The 15,916-nt window shown below is 49.1% G+C and overlaps 1 protein-coding gene across 1 annotated transcript in view; it reads right to left on the bottom strand.

Moving 5' to 3' along the window:
* Positions 1–2,283: 2,283 nt before the first annotated feature.
* The window catches only part of Slit3 (slit guidance ligand 3), a 592,872-nt gene continuing 579,239 nt past the window's right edge, over positions 2,284–15,916 (bottom strand). Inside the window, exons 33-36 of the mRNA XM_036196765.1 lie at positions 12,529–12,683; positions 10,098–10,383; positions 6,790–6,998; positions 2,284–2,873 (exon numbers count right to left, since the gene is read on the bottom strand). Coding sequence (XP_036052658.1) covers positions 2,638–2,873; positions 6,790–6,998; positions 10,098–10,383; positions 12,529–12,683 — 886 coding nt within the window. The 3' untranslated portion in view covers positions 2,284–2,637. The remainder of the gene's footprint in view (positions 2,874–6,789; positions 6,999–10,097; positions 10,384–12,528; positions 12,684–15,916) is intronic.

Genomic DNA, 15,916 nt, shown 5'->3' with positions numbered 1-15,916 from the left:
GTACATCCCATGACACCTCTCCCAGGACTGAATTCCTGAGCTATCATGGAGACTTTGAGATTAGTGTGTGCCAGCTACAAAGTGAACTACTAGGAGCCCTGAGGCCACTTTGAGTGATAAAGTCTGCCTTCCCATCCACACATGTCTCTAGCTCCCCATTCTATCCCATCCTGCTACTGGCCTGATCACACCAAGTCTGGCTCTCTGGGCCCTAGCCATGTGGCTTGTGTGTGTGTGTGTGGGGGGGGGGGGCTGCCTTCACATTTCCCATTTCTTGTGGCCTACAGGGTCATTCCACATTGCTGCCACCAATGGGCTCTGGCTGATCACCAAACATTCCAGGATTTTCCCCATTTCACTGCTTTTTAGTGGGTCATCTCCTGTACTGTTCAATTCCTTACATATATATCTCCAGCAATTATTGCTTTTTGACCTTTTGGCCAAAATCAGTGTCGTACAACCAAGCAGCTGTCCATTTAATCAACATTCCTGCCCCAGACTGTAGGATCCTTAAAGGCACAGTGTGTTTCCTTCCTAAAAGAAGTGGTGTGGTATAGTGGTTAAGTGAACAAATTCTGGATTCTGACAACCTGGGCTCAAACCTTTGCTCCTATAACTTTTTTAGGAATCTACTTTTAGGTAAGATCCCTAGTTTCTCCATCTCAGCTTACTCAACTGTAAAGTAGGTTAGTAATGGTTTTACATAGAGCTGTTTGAGAATTAAATGAATACATGCATATAAATAAATAAATATATGGAGTGTAACTGCAGTGATATCTGAGTGTATTATAAGTGAGCACTGCCTAAATCTCACTATGAACGTTTTCAGCACACCCATCATGAGGTACACTCCCTGGAACACGACGCACACTCATGTTTGTTCAAAAGTGATTTCTCTAGCATATCCTTCCCTCACTCCTTCCCTGTCTTCCACTTGCCTTGTGTTCCTCTACTTCCTCTTTTCTCTCTCCCTTCTTTAGAGTTTTTGGCCTACCATCCATCCTCACAGAGTAGCTGAGCTCCTCAGGAGACCCTCAGAACAGGAAGGTTCCCCACACCTTCTCGAGACTACAGCAGCAGAGGCTCTTGGGAAAGGAAGGACGAGCAGAGCCAGGGGGTTGGTGTGAGCAGCTGAGATGCTGGTCACATGGGCTAAATGAGGAGGGCTGTGAGGGGGTGAGTGAGGGTGGGGGAAAGATGTGGGAGATCAAAATGCCCTTCAGAAACATTCTGAAGCTGGACAACAGTGCTTGCTATTATGGCCTGAGTCCCCGTCTCTAGAAACTTCCTAGACACGGATGAGGCAGAAAGGAAAATTGAACAAAACAAAGAGAAAGGGCAGCTGGAAAAACACCTGCTTTCTTTTTGCTGACAGGGCTTTTTACTGCCTGTCTCCTGTGTCCACTCATTCCGGAGGGGAATCTGGAGCGGAGTCTGTGCTCCAGGCTGGGCTCCTGCACTAATCAGATGATGGCATAAGGCAAGTGATGGAGCCTGAGGGGGCCTAGGTGTCTTCATTTAAGAAATGGGGCTCACTGCACCAGAGAAGTAGGGGTTGGATACAGTGGGTTTCCAGACACGTACTGGACAGTGTTGTTCTTAGCCAGTGAGAAGGTGTTTTAGAGGGCTATATGCCAGAGGCCTGCCATGCCAGAGGCCTGCCTGTTGGGCATCCATGGAGACATGACTCCCTGTCCTGTTCTTGGGTAGTCCTGGTGCCTGCTCTCTGGTATTGTACTCCAATAAAACTGGCTGGAAGGAAGACTTGTAAGGGATGGCCAGTGCCTGGGGAGATGTTATAGCTCGCTCTTTCCCTGTCCCATCTCAAGAGGGCATGCTTCCTGGGGAGGGACAGAAAAAGAGCAGCTGTTTGCAAAATTGGCAGAACAGACCCAGCTTGCTCAGCAGGATCAGTGTCAACTCCCTCAAGGAGACCAGGGCTGGCCAAGAAGGCAGGCCTCAGCATGGGCTCATGCCCAGCAGGGGCCTGGGTCAGATGGTGGGCAAGGGGCAACTCTGGCTGTCACAAGGCTTTCAGGGCTTTTTGGAAGCAAGAAGCACACTGGGTTCAGCCAGCCAGAACTGTGAGAAGCTTGCTACTTGCAAGGAAGAGGGAAAAAGAGGAGTAAAGACCACAGAGAAACAGAACATTTTTTCCCCTTCTCTCTTCCTTCCCCAGCTCAGGAAATAGCTCTCAGTTTTGCTGACTTGAAAGAGCTGCAAACACACAAAATTCCCTCTTCCTGCCTCAGACAGGCTATCGTTTCTCTACTCTTCTCCTTTTGTTTAAAACGTTTTTATTAGTCTTATTTTGTCTTAAAATTTTAAACAGCTGTTTATAAAAAACACAACAAATACACAACACAAAACAAAACTCGGTAAAAATAACACACTATATAGTACATATACTCAGACCGTGTGATATATTTATATAATAAAAGATGAAAATAGTCACTTTCCATAATAAAAATAAGTTCTATTTTTTGTTTATTTTACAATATACTTAATATTCTCTCTTTCGCCTCTTCCTCTCCAGCTTTCTCTCCTTCATTCTGAATCTCAGAGGTTCCGTGGGGCTGTCCCCAGCCCAGTGAGCTGGAGTCCGAGGGGTGGTGGGTGGGGAGGTGGCGGAGGGGCTCAGGAGCACGCGCGGCAGCCACATTCCAAGTGTCTCTCCACCTCCTCCACGAACGAGGAGCCGTCCGTGCACTGGAAGACGTATTTCCGCCGCTTGCTGCGGATGGGCTGGCAGCACTGGCTCCCGCAGCCCCCACGGCACTCCATGATGGGCACCTTGGAGGCCGTGGCACAGGAGGCGTAATCCTTCTGACGGCGGATGGCTTCACGGACTATCTCCCCCAAACACGGATTCTCTGAAGAGGGCAGAACAGTAATGTTAGGGGTGTTGGTGGTGAAGGGGTCTGGCATGAACACTGGGTGGTTCTCTGGTTGGCTGTCAGGGGACACTTGTGATCTGAAGATGCACAAACTTATTTACTAGTTCCAAATCTGTCTACTTGCCCTCCCTCCCTCCCTCTCCCCCGCCTTCTCTTCCTCTTTCCACAAATGTGGTGTGCCTTTACTATGCCAGGCTCTACTCAAGGATAACCACGCCCCTCGGATATTCTGGTGGCAGGAGTGGCCTCAGCCCTCTCCATCCTCCAAAGGACTGGCAACTGGTAAACAGTGGCTAAATCCTGTTACCAGACAGATGCTTAAATCCTAACATTGCAAACATCTGAAGTCACTTGAGAATTTGGATTTCTGGCTTCTTTGAAACTGGGAGGTCTGTGGAGCTCAGCTTGCTTCCCCATGGTGCCATGGTGGGCAGGGTGCTCAGAGCTTTGGTAGGGCAGCAGAGCTCCAGTTGGCCCCAGACTGGCCCTATCCTTCCCAGCAGTCTGTCTCCCTTGGTCTAGAGCCTGGACACCAATTCTGTCAACACTGAAGTCGATCTATTTGTAATGAGAAACTGAGGCAGACAGAAGCTGTTAAGGGATGTTTCTACAAGAGCACAGAAAAGTAAGTTGACCTGGTCCAGGGGCCAGGAGGCTTTTGGGGAAGTGACCAGGAGATGAGATCTGGAAAAGATGCTAATGAGGTAGGCCCTTCAGGATGTTTCTGGAAGTCCTAGAAACCACAGGAGAGCAGTAAAGAGGACCCATGTGTGCTGGAATGTTCACCTCTGACCCTGCTCTTCACCTCCAGCCCCTACTTCCTCCCAACACGACGGACAGGACATTTGGAGGAGGCGCTGGGGAAGGAGAACAGACTGCAGCCTCACGGTCATGGCAAATCACTTGTTACCCTGTGCCTCAGTTTCCCTGCCTGGAAAATCATGACACATACACCCATTCTCCTCACTGATCCACACCCTTTTGTGAGCAGCAGAGACAACTGAAGAAGAAAACGCATCAGAGCTTTTTAAAGGGTTTTGTATTTTAATGTGATGCACAGGCGCTGAATTCACCTACAAAAAATCCTTTACAATTTAAAAAGGCGTTAAAAGGATCCGGAAAGAGTAGAGTGATGATGGGTGTGTGGGTGTGCATGTGTGTGTAATGTAGGAGCACAAGTATGGCAACGTTCACAATGGGATGAAGGGAGTGTGAGAGGTGCTTATGCCGTCCTGATATGACTGAGTCAATTACTTCAGATTTAAAACACGAACAGGTTTAGTTAACGGCGTTTCATGCAGACGTGAAATCTAAGAGTCCTTGAGTGACAGGGTGCGGCTTGGATGTGGAAGAAAAGGCCCAGAGTGACGGTGTCAAGCCAAGGACACCTGCGTCTGTGTCTGTCGGGGACACTGGCTCCTAGCTGTTTTGTTTTTGTTGTTCCTCACCGTCATCTCCTTCCCTTTCTGTCTCCTCTGCCTGGGTGTGAGGGTGATGGTAGCTTTGGAGAATGAGATGGAGCTCTTCAATTTTCTGAACTGGTTTGGGAAGAACTGTATCGTGCTTCTTTAAATGTACGGTAGACAGCATTAGTGGACTCATGAGGTCTTGGAATTTGGATTGAAGACTTTCCCCCTTCCTTCCCCTCTCTCTTCCACCCCTTTCCCTTCCCCTCTCTCTGTCTCTGTCTCTCTGGCTCTCTCTGTCTCTGACTCTCTGTCTCTGTCTCTGTCTCTATCTCTCCCTCAGCACGGTCTCACACAGCTCAGGCTGGTCTCTGGATGAGCTTGGATTTCTGGTGCTCTTCCTCTCAAGTTTAGGACTTACGGGACTTAAGCACCCTTTCATTTAAGGTTGGAAGATTTTTTTAAAGATAAAAATCTTTTATTTATGAATATGTGTGTTTACACCACGTGTATGCTCGCCCGCAGAGGCCATAAGTGGCCATCAGATTTCCTGTAGCTGGAGTTAGAGGGAGTTGTGAGCCTCAGGCGGATGTGGGTGGGAGGAACCACACTTGGGTCCTCAGGAAGAGCAGGAAGTGCTCTTAACTGCTCAGCCGTCACTCCAGTCCTGACGACGGAAGGCTTATTACTAATTTGGTTCCTTGTAATGTCTCTTTTGGCATCTCTCACTTTCAATCTTCTCTCTGCCTTTCATAGCCTACCTAAAGATTTGTCCATTTTGTTGATCTTTCAGAGATCCAACTGCTGATCATGCTCAGCTTCCTATTGGTCCCTGGCGGGCATGGTGTGTGTGGCATGGGCTATGGGCTAGTCTGCTGGGTCAGGGCTCAAGGAGCTGGTGTGGAGTTTCAGCCATCCAAGTGAGCATGGTGGGGTGCTGGTGAAGCCTTGGGATGGGCAGGTGTGGCATCTGCTGCCCCTGGAGTGGGACACACTGCTACAGTTGCAGCAGCAGCCCTGGGGGCTTGCATTAATTAGAAGCCGGGGTCATGGCAGGGTGAAGGTCAGGATATGGGCCCCTCTGAAGCAGTACAGCCATGTAAACTCTAGACAGTTCATCAACTGGGCTCCTAGCCTGAGAGGATGTAGGACTATCTAGCAACAAACATTACAGGTGGCCAGCCCAGGTTTCTGTGGTGTGCCAAGAGCCTTCTGCCTACCTCTGCCTGCAAAGAGAAACTCTCTCTTAGCTCTGAGTCAGTGCCAATCAAGGAGATGGGGTAGCATGAGGGTGCTCCCCTCCCTCTGTATGCTGCCATCTTGGGGTTCTGTAGTCCACAGGGCCTCCCCACTCCCTTGCTGTACTCAAGCATTCCCCATTAGACAGGATAGTAAAAATGTTGCTATTTCTTGCTGCACCATTTTGCTTGTGCTGGTCACTCTAGGTGGCTTGTTAGCCTCTTCAGGAATGTCACTCAAGAATCTGTTTTTTTGTTTTTGTTTTTGTTTTTTTGAGACAGGGTTTCTCTGTGTAGCTTTGGTGCCTGTCCTGGGTCTTGCTCTGTAGACCAGGCTGGCCTCGAACTCACCGCCTGGCTCTGCCTCCCGAGTGTGCCACCACCGGTCGGCTGTCACTCAAGAATCTTAATGTTGAATTCTCATCCAGCACAATATTACTTAGTATTTACAATAAACCAGTGCAGTTGTTTTGGATGGGGAATTATGACCCAGAGAGAACTGTCTTGCTCAAGGACACACAGATTTTTCTGTTCATGACAACAGTGTTGCTTCTGACTTTTAAGAGTACTAACTTGGGGACATAGAGATGGTTCAGCAGTTCAGAATGCTTACAGCTCTTCTAGAGGATACAAGAACTCAAGCTCCATTCCCAGTACCCAGATAACTCATAACCACCTGTAACTCCAGTTCCAGGGGATCTGATGCCCTCTTCTGGCCTCCATGGGCAATGCACTCACATGGCATACATTCTCTCTCTCTCTCTCTCTCTCACACACACACACACACACACACATACACACAGAGAGAGAGAGAGAGAGAGAGAGAGAGGGGGGGGGGGGAAATAATAAAAATAAATCTTTAAAAAAATCCTAACCTAGTTTTTTCGCAAAGTTAGGTCATACACTTCTGCTCCCCAACTCTTAGCATATTCCTAGGTACCACATACTCTACATGGCATATATTCTTCTGAGAAACCCTGCAAGGTAGCATGACAGTCAGCTAGTGTCCATAATGACCCCATCACCTGCTACATCTTCTATGTAGTAGCCGTCTTTAGTGATGTACCTTAGCAATGGAACTGATATAATAGCCTGGAAATGGCGGTACAAGTTACTTGTCTGGCTAGGTCACTTAAGACATCATGCATGGCTTCCTCCTTGCTATCAGATGGTTCGCTCTGGGGAAAATCTGCTACTTTGACCCATTTCTTTCATAGGCCCTCCACCCCACAAGGACAGTAGACTCACCTTGCTCACAGTGATTGCCACTGAAGCCAGGCTGGCATAGGCAGTAGGGCTCCCCTCGATCTGAGATGTGGCATTGCCCATGGTGGCACTTGAAGGCTGAGCAGGCACTGGCAGAGTCGTTCTTGTGGTCACACAAGGCTCCTCCATAGCCCTCTGCACATTTGCACATGTATGTGCTGCCCGTCGCCACACATTTCCCATGGCTGCAGCTGGGGGCAGAGGGGAGAGGAGACCAGCGTTAGTGTTGCTAGTGGCTTCCTCTGTCCTTCCAGGCAGAGGACCCAGAGCTGTGGGACCTTGTGTTAGAGACGGCCCTCCTTCAGTCCAGCATCTAAGCACCTCATGCCAACCCCACATAGCTGGAAGCCCACGTGCCCCAGCGAATATCGACTGCCAGCTCTGACCAGACAGATGCCAGTCTCCCTGCTGTTTTCTATTGAGACATCAGAGTCTCAGTGCCAATCCATAGCCCAACAGACTTAAAGCTTTCTGTCAACACTGAAAATAATTGTTTTTGTGTTTTTTCAAAACATGGTCTCATTGTTTAGCTGGGGCTGGTCTGGAACTCACTTTCTAGACCAAGCTGGCCTCAAACTCACAGAGATATGCTTCTTTTTGCCTCCTGAGTGCTGGAATTAAAGGCATGTATCACCACATACGGCAAAGATAAATTTAAATATTGCATTTTATCAAGTGTGTGTGTGTGTGAATACCATACCAGTGCACATGTGGGTGTGCAGGTGCACATGTAGGGGTCAGGGGACAATTTGTTCTCTCCTTCTACCATGTGGGGCCTGGGGATTGAACGTGGGTTGTTAGGCTTAACAGCAAGTTCCTCTATCCACTGAGCCATTTCACTGGTTTCTGTAAATATTTTAATCCTCCTCTAATTTCAAAAGCTAACGTTATTACTACTATCACTGCCTCCACAGGATGAATAACCCTCGCTCAGAACGCCCCCAAATCCAAAACATTTTCAACACCAGCATGGGTTCCAGGTGAAAAATCCTACACCCAACCTCCACTGGTGGCTACTGATAAAATACAGAGCTATACCGAACAAGCCATATATATATTATCAGGCCATGTGTGTGAGGTCTAGGAAATACAAATGAACTTTATGTATAAGCCTGGTTGGTATATGTTCATAATCCAAAATGTGAAAAGATTCCCCAAATGTGAAACATTTCTAGTGTCAGACATTTTGGACAAGAGACACTTAACCCGTTCTCGCAGATGGCACATGCTGTGTGCCAGGCACTGTGGTAAGCCCCCCATTCCTCACTCCAGGACAGCCCTCTCATCAGCTAGCCTTCAGTCCGTCTCCCAGAGAGAAGGGTGGGTGGCAAATAGTTTTTGAGTCATTTATGTGTATGATAGTTCTGCCTGCACATACCTATGTGCACCATGTATGTGCCTGTGCACACCAGAAGAGGGCACTGGATCCTCTGGAACTGGATGTGAGTTGTGAGTCACCATGTGGGTGCTGGGGACTGAACCCCATCTGCAAAATCAGCAAGTGCTCTTAACTACAAAGCCATCTCTTTCTTTTGTTTTTCTTCAAAAACTTAAAAAGATTTACGTATTTTTCTGTATGTGGGTATTTTGCCTGCATATGTATCTGTGCATCATGTGTGTGCCTAGTGCCCACAAAGGCCAGGAAACAGTGTTGGATTCTTTGGAACTGGAGTTACAGATGGTTGTGAGCTGTAATGTGGGTTCTGGAAATTGAACCCTCCTTTGGAAGAACAGCCAGTGCTCTTGACCACTGAGCCATTGCTCCAGCTCCTGGCTCTTTCTCTTTAAAATATTACTTTGGCTGGGCGGTGGTGGCGCATGCCTTTAATCCCAGCACTCGGGAGGCAGAGGCAGGTGGATCTCTGTGAGTTCGAGGCCAGCCTGGTCTACAAAGCTAGATCTAGGAAAGGCGCAAAGTTACACTGAGAAACCCTATCTTGGAAAAACCAAATACACACACACACACACACACACACACACACACACACACACACACACATATATATCTTTGATTTATTTTTCTATTTCTTTATTTGAGTGTGTACATGTGTGTGTGTGCATGTGTGTGTGTGCACATGCTGCAGCATGGTTGTGGAGGTCAGAGGACAACCTGTGGAGTTGGTTCTTGCCTTCTATTGTGTGGGTCCTGGGGACTGAACTCAGTTTACCTGCTAAGTCACCTTTCCAGCTCACAAAGCCTGCATTTTCAACCATGAAACATCACTGAGCCTACTGATGACATTGGAGTCAGTATTCAGGGCCAGACATGTACATCAAGAGAAACAGGAAGTTTAGGCCTCTACAGCGCTCCTTCCTTCTTGATCAAGACTATTACTTCCCAACTTGTTCAGCCAGCCAGATTACCACTCTTGAGTCTAGTATTCTATTTTGCTGATTGCAGTTTCTAGGAATACTGGGTCTCTTGCATCGAGTACAAGACCCTGCACACAGTAGGCCCTCAATAAACCCATGTTGAATGAATAATGAATGACTGAACCATTAAATGTGATTCAGATGTGCACTGTTATACAGGTACTGTAATTCTTCTTATTCATTCATTCATTCATTCATTCATTCATTTATTTATTTATTTTATTTTTCCCAAGACAGAGTTTCTCTGTGAAACTTTGCGCCTTTCCTGGAACTCACTTGGTAGCCCAGGCTGGCCTCGAACTCACAGAGATCCGCCTGCCTCTGCCTCCCAAGTGCTGGGATTAAAGGCGTGTGCCACTACCACCTGCCTTATTTATTTATTTGTTGGAATTCCTCTCTTAAGAGAGGCTCTTCTGGTCACACAGAGGCAGTGCAGAGGCCTGCAGTGGCTTTCACAGGTCCTAAGGGCTGCCTGGCAGAGACAGTTATTTTGAGAAAGCCCCCCTCACACTAATATTTTCTTTCTTTCTTTCTTTCTTTCTTTCTTTCTTTCTTTCTTTCTTTCTTTCTTTCTTTCTTTCTTCCTTTCTTCCTTCCTTCCTTCCTTCCTTCCTTCCTTCCTTCCTTCCTTCCTTCCTTCCTTCCTTCCTTCTTTCTTTCTTTCTGAGCTGAGGATTGAACTCAGGGCTTTGCGCTTGCTAGGCAAGCGCTCTACCACTGAGCTAAATCCCCAACCCACACCAATACTTTCAATCCAGGCCTGCTGCTTGGATGAAGGAGCCTCCCTGCTTGGCATTTTAAGCAGTGTGCTATCCACAGTAGGCCTGCAATTCCCCCAGCATCCATCAGTGCCCATTCCTTAGATGTGGGGCAGGGCAATTTGTAAACTCAGAGCCTAGTGCTCTTAGGACACTCACCTGTGACCAAGGCAGGGGTCACGGGCTTCCTGATCACACAGTGGACCGGTCCATCCTGGGTGGCACTCACACACGACATTGTCCTTCTCCACAGCGCGGCACAGGCCATGCCGACACACAGTGCAGGACTTGCAGCCAGGAGAGACCCCCAGGGACTGAGGTGGGAGGGCTTTGAAATCCTGCAATTCGTTGTTGATGCGCACCTCGTGGATACAGCCATGGAAGCCGCCCAGCGGCCTGTCTGCACCCTGGCGTAAGGCTGAGAGACCCGTGGAGGTGGGGATGCCTGTGGGAGGAAGCCAGGACAGCCTGAAGATACTCCCTTGCCCTACTCCTCACTCCCTTAGCCTTCAAAGTGAGAACACACACAGCACATGTTCACAGTTACCATTCAGAGCTCTGGGTCTCTGCTGCTCAAACTGAGCTAACAGGTCAGAGACCAGGTCTTATCCTCACAGTGATGAGTCTGTGCTCTGGTGCTGTTAAAACTCAACTAACCAGTATTTAATTTCAGAAAAAAAAAAAAAAATCCCACAGAAGTCTGTATTTTGAACGTCCAAAGGAAAAAAACGAGAGGACCAGTCATCTACTGCCACACAGTCCATCGGCTTAACCAAGGTCCACCTGACGTGGGATGTCCTGTATGCTGTAAATATATGTTGCTATGATTGATTGATAAATAAAATGCTGATTAGCCAGTAGCCAGGCAGGAAGTATAGGCGGGACTAGCAGAGAGGAGAACTGGGGGAACAGGAAGGCGGAGTGAGGGAGACGCTGCCAGCTGCCACTGCACGGAGCAGGATATAAAGTACCAGAAAGCCACGAGCCACATGGCAAGGTATAGATTGATAAAAATGGGTTAATTTAAGATAGAAGAAGTAGATAACAAGCCTGCCACAATCATACAGTCTGTAAGCAATATCAGTCTCTGTGTGTTTACTCGGTTGGGTCTGAGCAGCTGCAGGACTGGCAGGTGAGAGAGATTTGTCCTGACTGTGGTCCAGGTGGGACTGGAGAAAATTCCAGCTACATCTATCTACCCTTATGTATGGCCTGGGTGGAGGAACACTAGACCATTCTGCTGTCCCCGCCAGGTTGAGGTGCCCCTCACTCTAGTTCCTGTTTGAAGGCCCACAGTAAAGGAGCTGTGTTTTGGGAGAGAAGATGTGGTTGGGGGAGCAGCCTGCATCAGTGAAAGTCTGGGGTTCAAGGTTTCCAGGCTATTTCCTATCCTTTGTGCTATGCTGATGTCTCTCTCGGGGCCTTTAGCAGATGACTGGTAAAGGCCTGACTTTGTTTTCAGTGACATCTGGTCTGTGTTCTCTCTTCTCTTATTGTTGGGACCATGGCTTAACTGTGTGAATGCTTAGCATATACACAGCCCCGGGTTCGATCCCCAGCACTGCAAACAGTGGGCATGGCGGCACATGCCTGCCATCCCAGCACTCAGTAGGTAGAGGCGGGAGTATTAGAAGTTCAAGGTTATCCTTGGCTATAGATGAAGTTTGGGGCCAGCCTGGGCTACATGAGACCCTGTCTCAAGAATAAAATAAAACAAAGCTCTTATTCTCCTCCTTCCAAGCTATTCCTATCCAGACCCCATGTTGGCTGGAAAAACGTGCCCTGTTTTGTTGTAGCCACAGAGGAGTAGGTGAGGGAAGCGACTCTTCCTTGTGGAGAATCTGTGTCCTGAGGTGACACTCTGTGTCCCCTGCATCTGGATGGCCTCTTCTAAGTGCAAGTCCCTGGGTGCATGCCAGCCCTCGGCAGGGGCCACCTGGGCTGAAACCTTAGGAGTCTGCATTTGAACAAACTCCTTGGTGGCTGTGTGATCATATGCGTCTCTGGGGGTACACTTGCTCACGCTAGGGAAGCACTCTATCACTGAGTCCCAATCTGAACCCCCTGCTCTGACGTTAGTTTTTCTTTTCTACATAGACTTCTTCAAGACCCACCAGCCTAGGGGCTTCATTTCTGGTCTAGGCAGCTTGTGGTGGTTCGCCATTTTGGCCTTTGTACAATCTTGACCTCAGTGTGGTGCTTCTTGTCATATCCAAGAGGTGTTAGGGCAGAGGACACTGCCCCAAAGCTTGCAAACTGTAGCAGAGCCTGGACACCCTTCCCTCTGATCCTCCTTAGATCTCCCCACCCCCCTTGCACACCTGATATTCTCACAGAGGCCCACCCTTCCTACCCTTTTTCCTGTATAAACATCTGTCCAGAGTCTGTTCCCCATGGCTGGGCTAGTGCCCGGCAACCCTTTCAGCAACTGGTTTTGTAATCACCTCCTCCAGGAAGTCTCCCCTGACTGACTTGGGCACTGGTTGCCAAGAAGACATCAGGGAGACCCCTGGCATCAGGTCTGGGTGTCAGTGCAGAAGCAGAAAGCCAGAAAGGTGGAAGGGGTGGGGTAATGATGGGGGAGTGTTACCTCCAAGATAGAGGGGGCTGTTGATGCCCACTGCTGGCTGCTTCTGGAGCTTCCCCAGGCTCTTGGGGGCTCCTTTGTCTACCACCAGGTTCAAGGTCTGGTTCAGCATCACCAGCTCCACACTGTGAAACTGACCATCGTTCACCGTCTCCACACTGGACAGGAGAGAAAGGGAAAGAGCCAGAGGTGAAGCGCGTTCCACCTGCAGTGTGGACTCTTGTATTCTGCTTTAGTTTTCATTTGGAAATGACCGTGAATTACAGAAGTTGCAAAAATAAGAACGGAAAATACCTTTCTGCCCAGGCTCTTCCATTACTTCCATTTGGCCCCCACCCCCACGTTTTTTTCCTAAGCGATGTAAGGGTAAGATATGCACGTCATGACCCTTGACCTCTGGATCCCTCAGGTGTGTCTCCTGAGGACAGAGCTGCTTTCTCTCATAAGGAGTGTCCTGTGTGAGCAGTTAACGTCCATGCCAACTCTTGATTGTTCAGATGTGCAGTGACCCCAGTGACGGTCCTTGTAGCGGGTTTCCGCTCCCCCCACTGAGCCGGCCTAACAGCCCTGCAGATGCCAGCTGCTCAGCTCCTGCCCTGGTCTTTTCACAGAGTGGGCAAGCTATCCCTAGCCTGCCATCTCAGGTTGGCTCTGCCCACACACCACCTGGACACGTGCTCGCGGAAGATACAGTCCCTTCAAAAGCCCTGTTTCCTCTGTCAACCTCACTGAAGAGTTAGCTTCAAAAGCCCTGTTTCTTCTGTCAACCTTACTGAGGAGTTAGCTTTGCTCTAGGGAACATCTGGGAGAAAATGTTTTAGTATGATGTGATTTCTTTTTCCTAGCATGTGTGAAACAAATTCTCATGGCTAAGGTTTCAGTAGTTTATCCTTGTTCCACCTAAATCCATTGTATAACCACCAGTTCTGAGCATGCCACATCCGAGGAAAAAGCGTCTCATATTATGTCAAGTGAGTCTTTCCTCATTCCAGAACTCTAGACTTGAAAGCTTAGGGAAACGCAACTGTTTCCTCCCCTCCCCCAGCTAATATGTGACAGCGCAGGGACTTATGATGGGCTGTGTATAGTGCTACATCATTCACTTATATTATTTAATAATTCTATGACGTGGGCACCAGATACCAGATAACCCACTTTGCAGACAAAGACACTGAGTACCAGAGAGGTTAAGAGACTTGTCTGAGGTCATCCAGCTGATACAAGCCAGAGATAGTGTTTGTAGGCAAGACTTTTGATTCCAAAGTCCTGTTCCTCCCAGGATGATATCCTTGGCAAGGGCTGGGAGGGAACAGTGGGTGGTAACAGGGGTTTGGAGATGTGAAGAACGGGCTTCACTGTGGAGTTGGTAGATCGGCCTCTACAGGTCAGGGGTGGGTGGCAGACAGGAGATTCTCGCTCTCCTTGAAGTCTCCTTGGGATCCCCACTGATTTTACAGGCAGCAGGGACAGTTTCAATGACTGTGGCATTTCCTAAGAGGCGAGGGAAATGGTAGGCAGTGTACAGGTTGTCTGCATGGAAGAGAGAGCATCAGATATTCTTCACCCTCTCGTTGCTGGGCAGGACACCGGCCCATCACAGAATCTCCTGTCTCAGTGTCCTCCTCAAAGGGGACAGTGACCTGCCAGAGTCACAGAGTGACAAACTACTAGGAGGACGTGAGCAGTCATTGGTGATATTTATACTATAATGGGGGGGGCTAGTGAAGTGCTAGTCTTGAAAGGACCGGGCTAGGTCCCTGGAACCCACAGAAGAAACCAGGCATGGCGCTGTACACTGGCTATCCCAGCACTGGGGCGTCAGTGAGAGACTGTGTCTCAAAAGGTGGACCCCAGGAACAGTACCAGGGGTCTTTCTCTGGCTTCCACGCGCGCGCACACGCACGCACACACACACACACACACACACACACACACACACACCCACACACACACACCATTAACAAGAACCCACCACAGCCCGCACCCTGGTGATTCCTACTCTGACTCTGGGAGAAAGCGATAATAGAGGGGAACATGCAGGAGCCTGGGACCCACCCAAGTCCTCCCAAAAAGCCTTTCATAGCCATTGGTCCACCTATCCCCCCTCCCTCCTTTTCTCCTTCTTCCCATGAACCTGCCCACTCTTACACCTTCCTCTCCATCCACATGTCATGTCTGTCCGTCTGTCCGTCTGTCCACCCACCCACCCATCCATCCATCCATGCTTCCACTGATGCTCTCGGATACACTGTCTTAGGTGCTGGGGACCAGTAGCAAATCATGAAGTTCACACTCTGCCCTCCATAACATTTCCTCTGAATCAAAACGCCTGATTTTTAGGTATAAGGTCTAGCCAAGAAGCAGGAAAATGAGGGTGGAGCCGGAGCTGAGAGAGCCCTCTGGGGGATCTGGTTCAGGGATGAGGAGTTGAGAAGCTGTATGAAGGTGTCAGAAGCATCTCTACCTGCTCTGAGTCATGAGTGAGGGTAAGGCCGAGGCTTTCCCCTTGCAGACAAGTTGATGTATGAGAGTTCGAGAAAGAGGGCCGAGTCCTCACTCAGTTTTCTAACCGTGTGCAAAAAATGTGCACCTATGTCCCCTACCACCCCAGAGCTGCTGGTGTCCTGATAACTGAGCTCCAGTGACCCATAACTGAGACGAGGGAGAGGCTATTTGAGAACGCAATTTCAAAGGCTGCAGTCCTTAGCTGTTTTTAGGGCAGTCTTTGGCAGAGGGCTGTTTACTTCTTGGCGACCAGGAAGCAAAGAGGAAGGGGCTGGGTCCCAATGTTCCCTTTAGGGACCTCACTTCCTCTTCCAATGCTCCACTTCCTAATAGCACCACAGCCTGGAGGCCAAGCCTTCAGCACCTGGGCCTTTAGAAGACATTAGGGATCCAAAGGCTAGCAAGCAGACTCAAGCTTGGGTGTGTGTTGGGCAGCCTCTGTCAGAGGCAGTCATGAAGCCAGGGTAGCAGTATGTGGTTGTTTCTTCCTTTCCTTCTAGAACCAAGTAAGGGTCAAGGAGTCTGGGCAGCTATTTTCCTGTTCTGGATGTTCTCAGGCACAGGGAGCAACACTGTTGGTTCCTTCCTGGCTGTGAAGCCCATTTCCTTGTCCCTTCCTAAGCTCTCTAGGGCCAGCTGAGGCTTGGAGCATGGTTGAGGGCCCCCAGGCTAGAGACAGTGCTTGCAGGAGCTTGGGGGTAAAAAGGGCTGCAGTTACAAGTCTCTGCCCGGGGCAGTGCTGGGCTCCCCTGGCTGCATGGACAGCTTCATCTGCTTGCCCTGCACACCTTTAAAAAAGTGTTGTAGGAGCCAGGCAAAGGTAGCTCATGCTTTTAATCCCAGCACTCAGGAGGCAGAGCCAGGTGAATCTCTGCAAATTTGAGGC

This window comes from Onychomys torridus, chromosome 8 (assembly GCF_903995425.1).
Source record: "Onychomys torridus chromosome 8, mOncTor1.1, whole genome shotgun sequence".
NCBI classification, from domain to species: Eukaryota; Metazoa; Chordata; class Mammalia; order Rodentia; family Cricetidae; genus Onychomys; species Onychomys torridus.
This window is presented reverse-complemented; position numbering and strand designations above follow the sequence as displayed.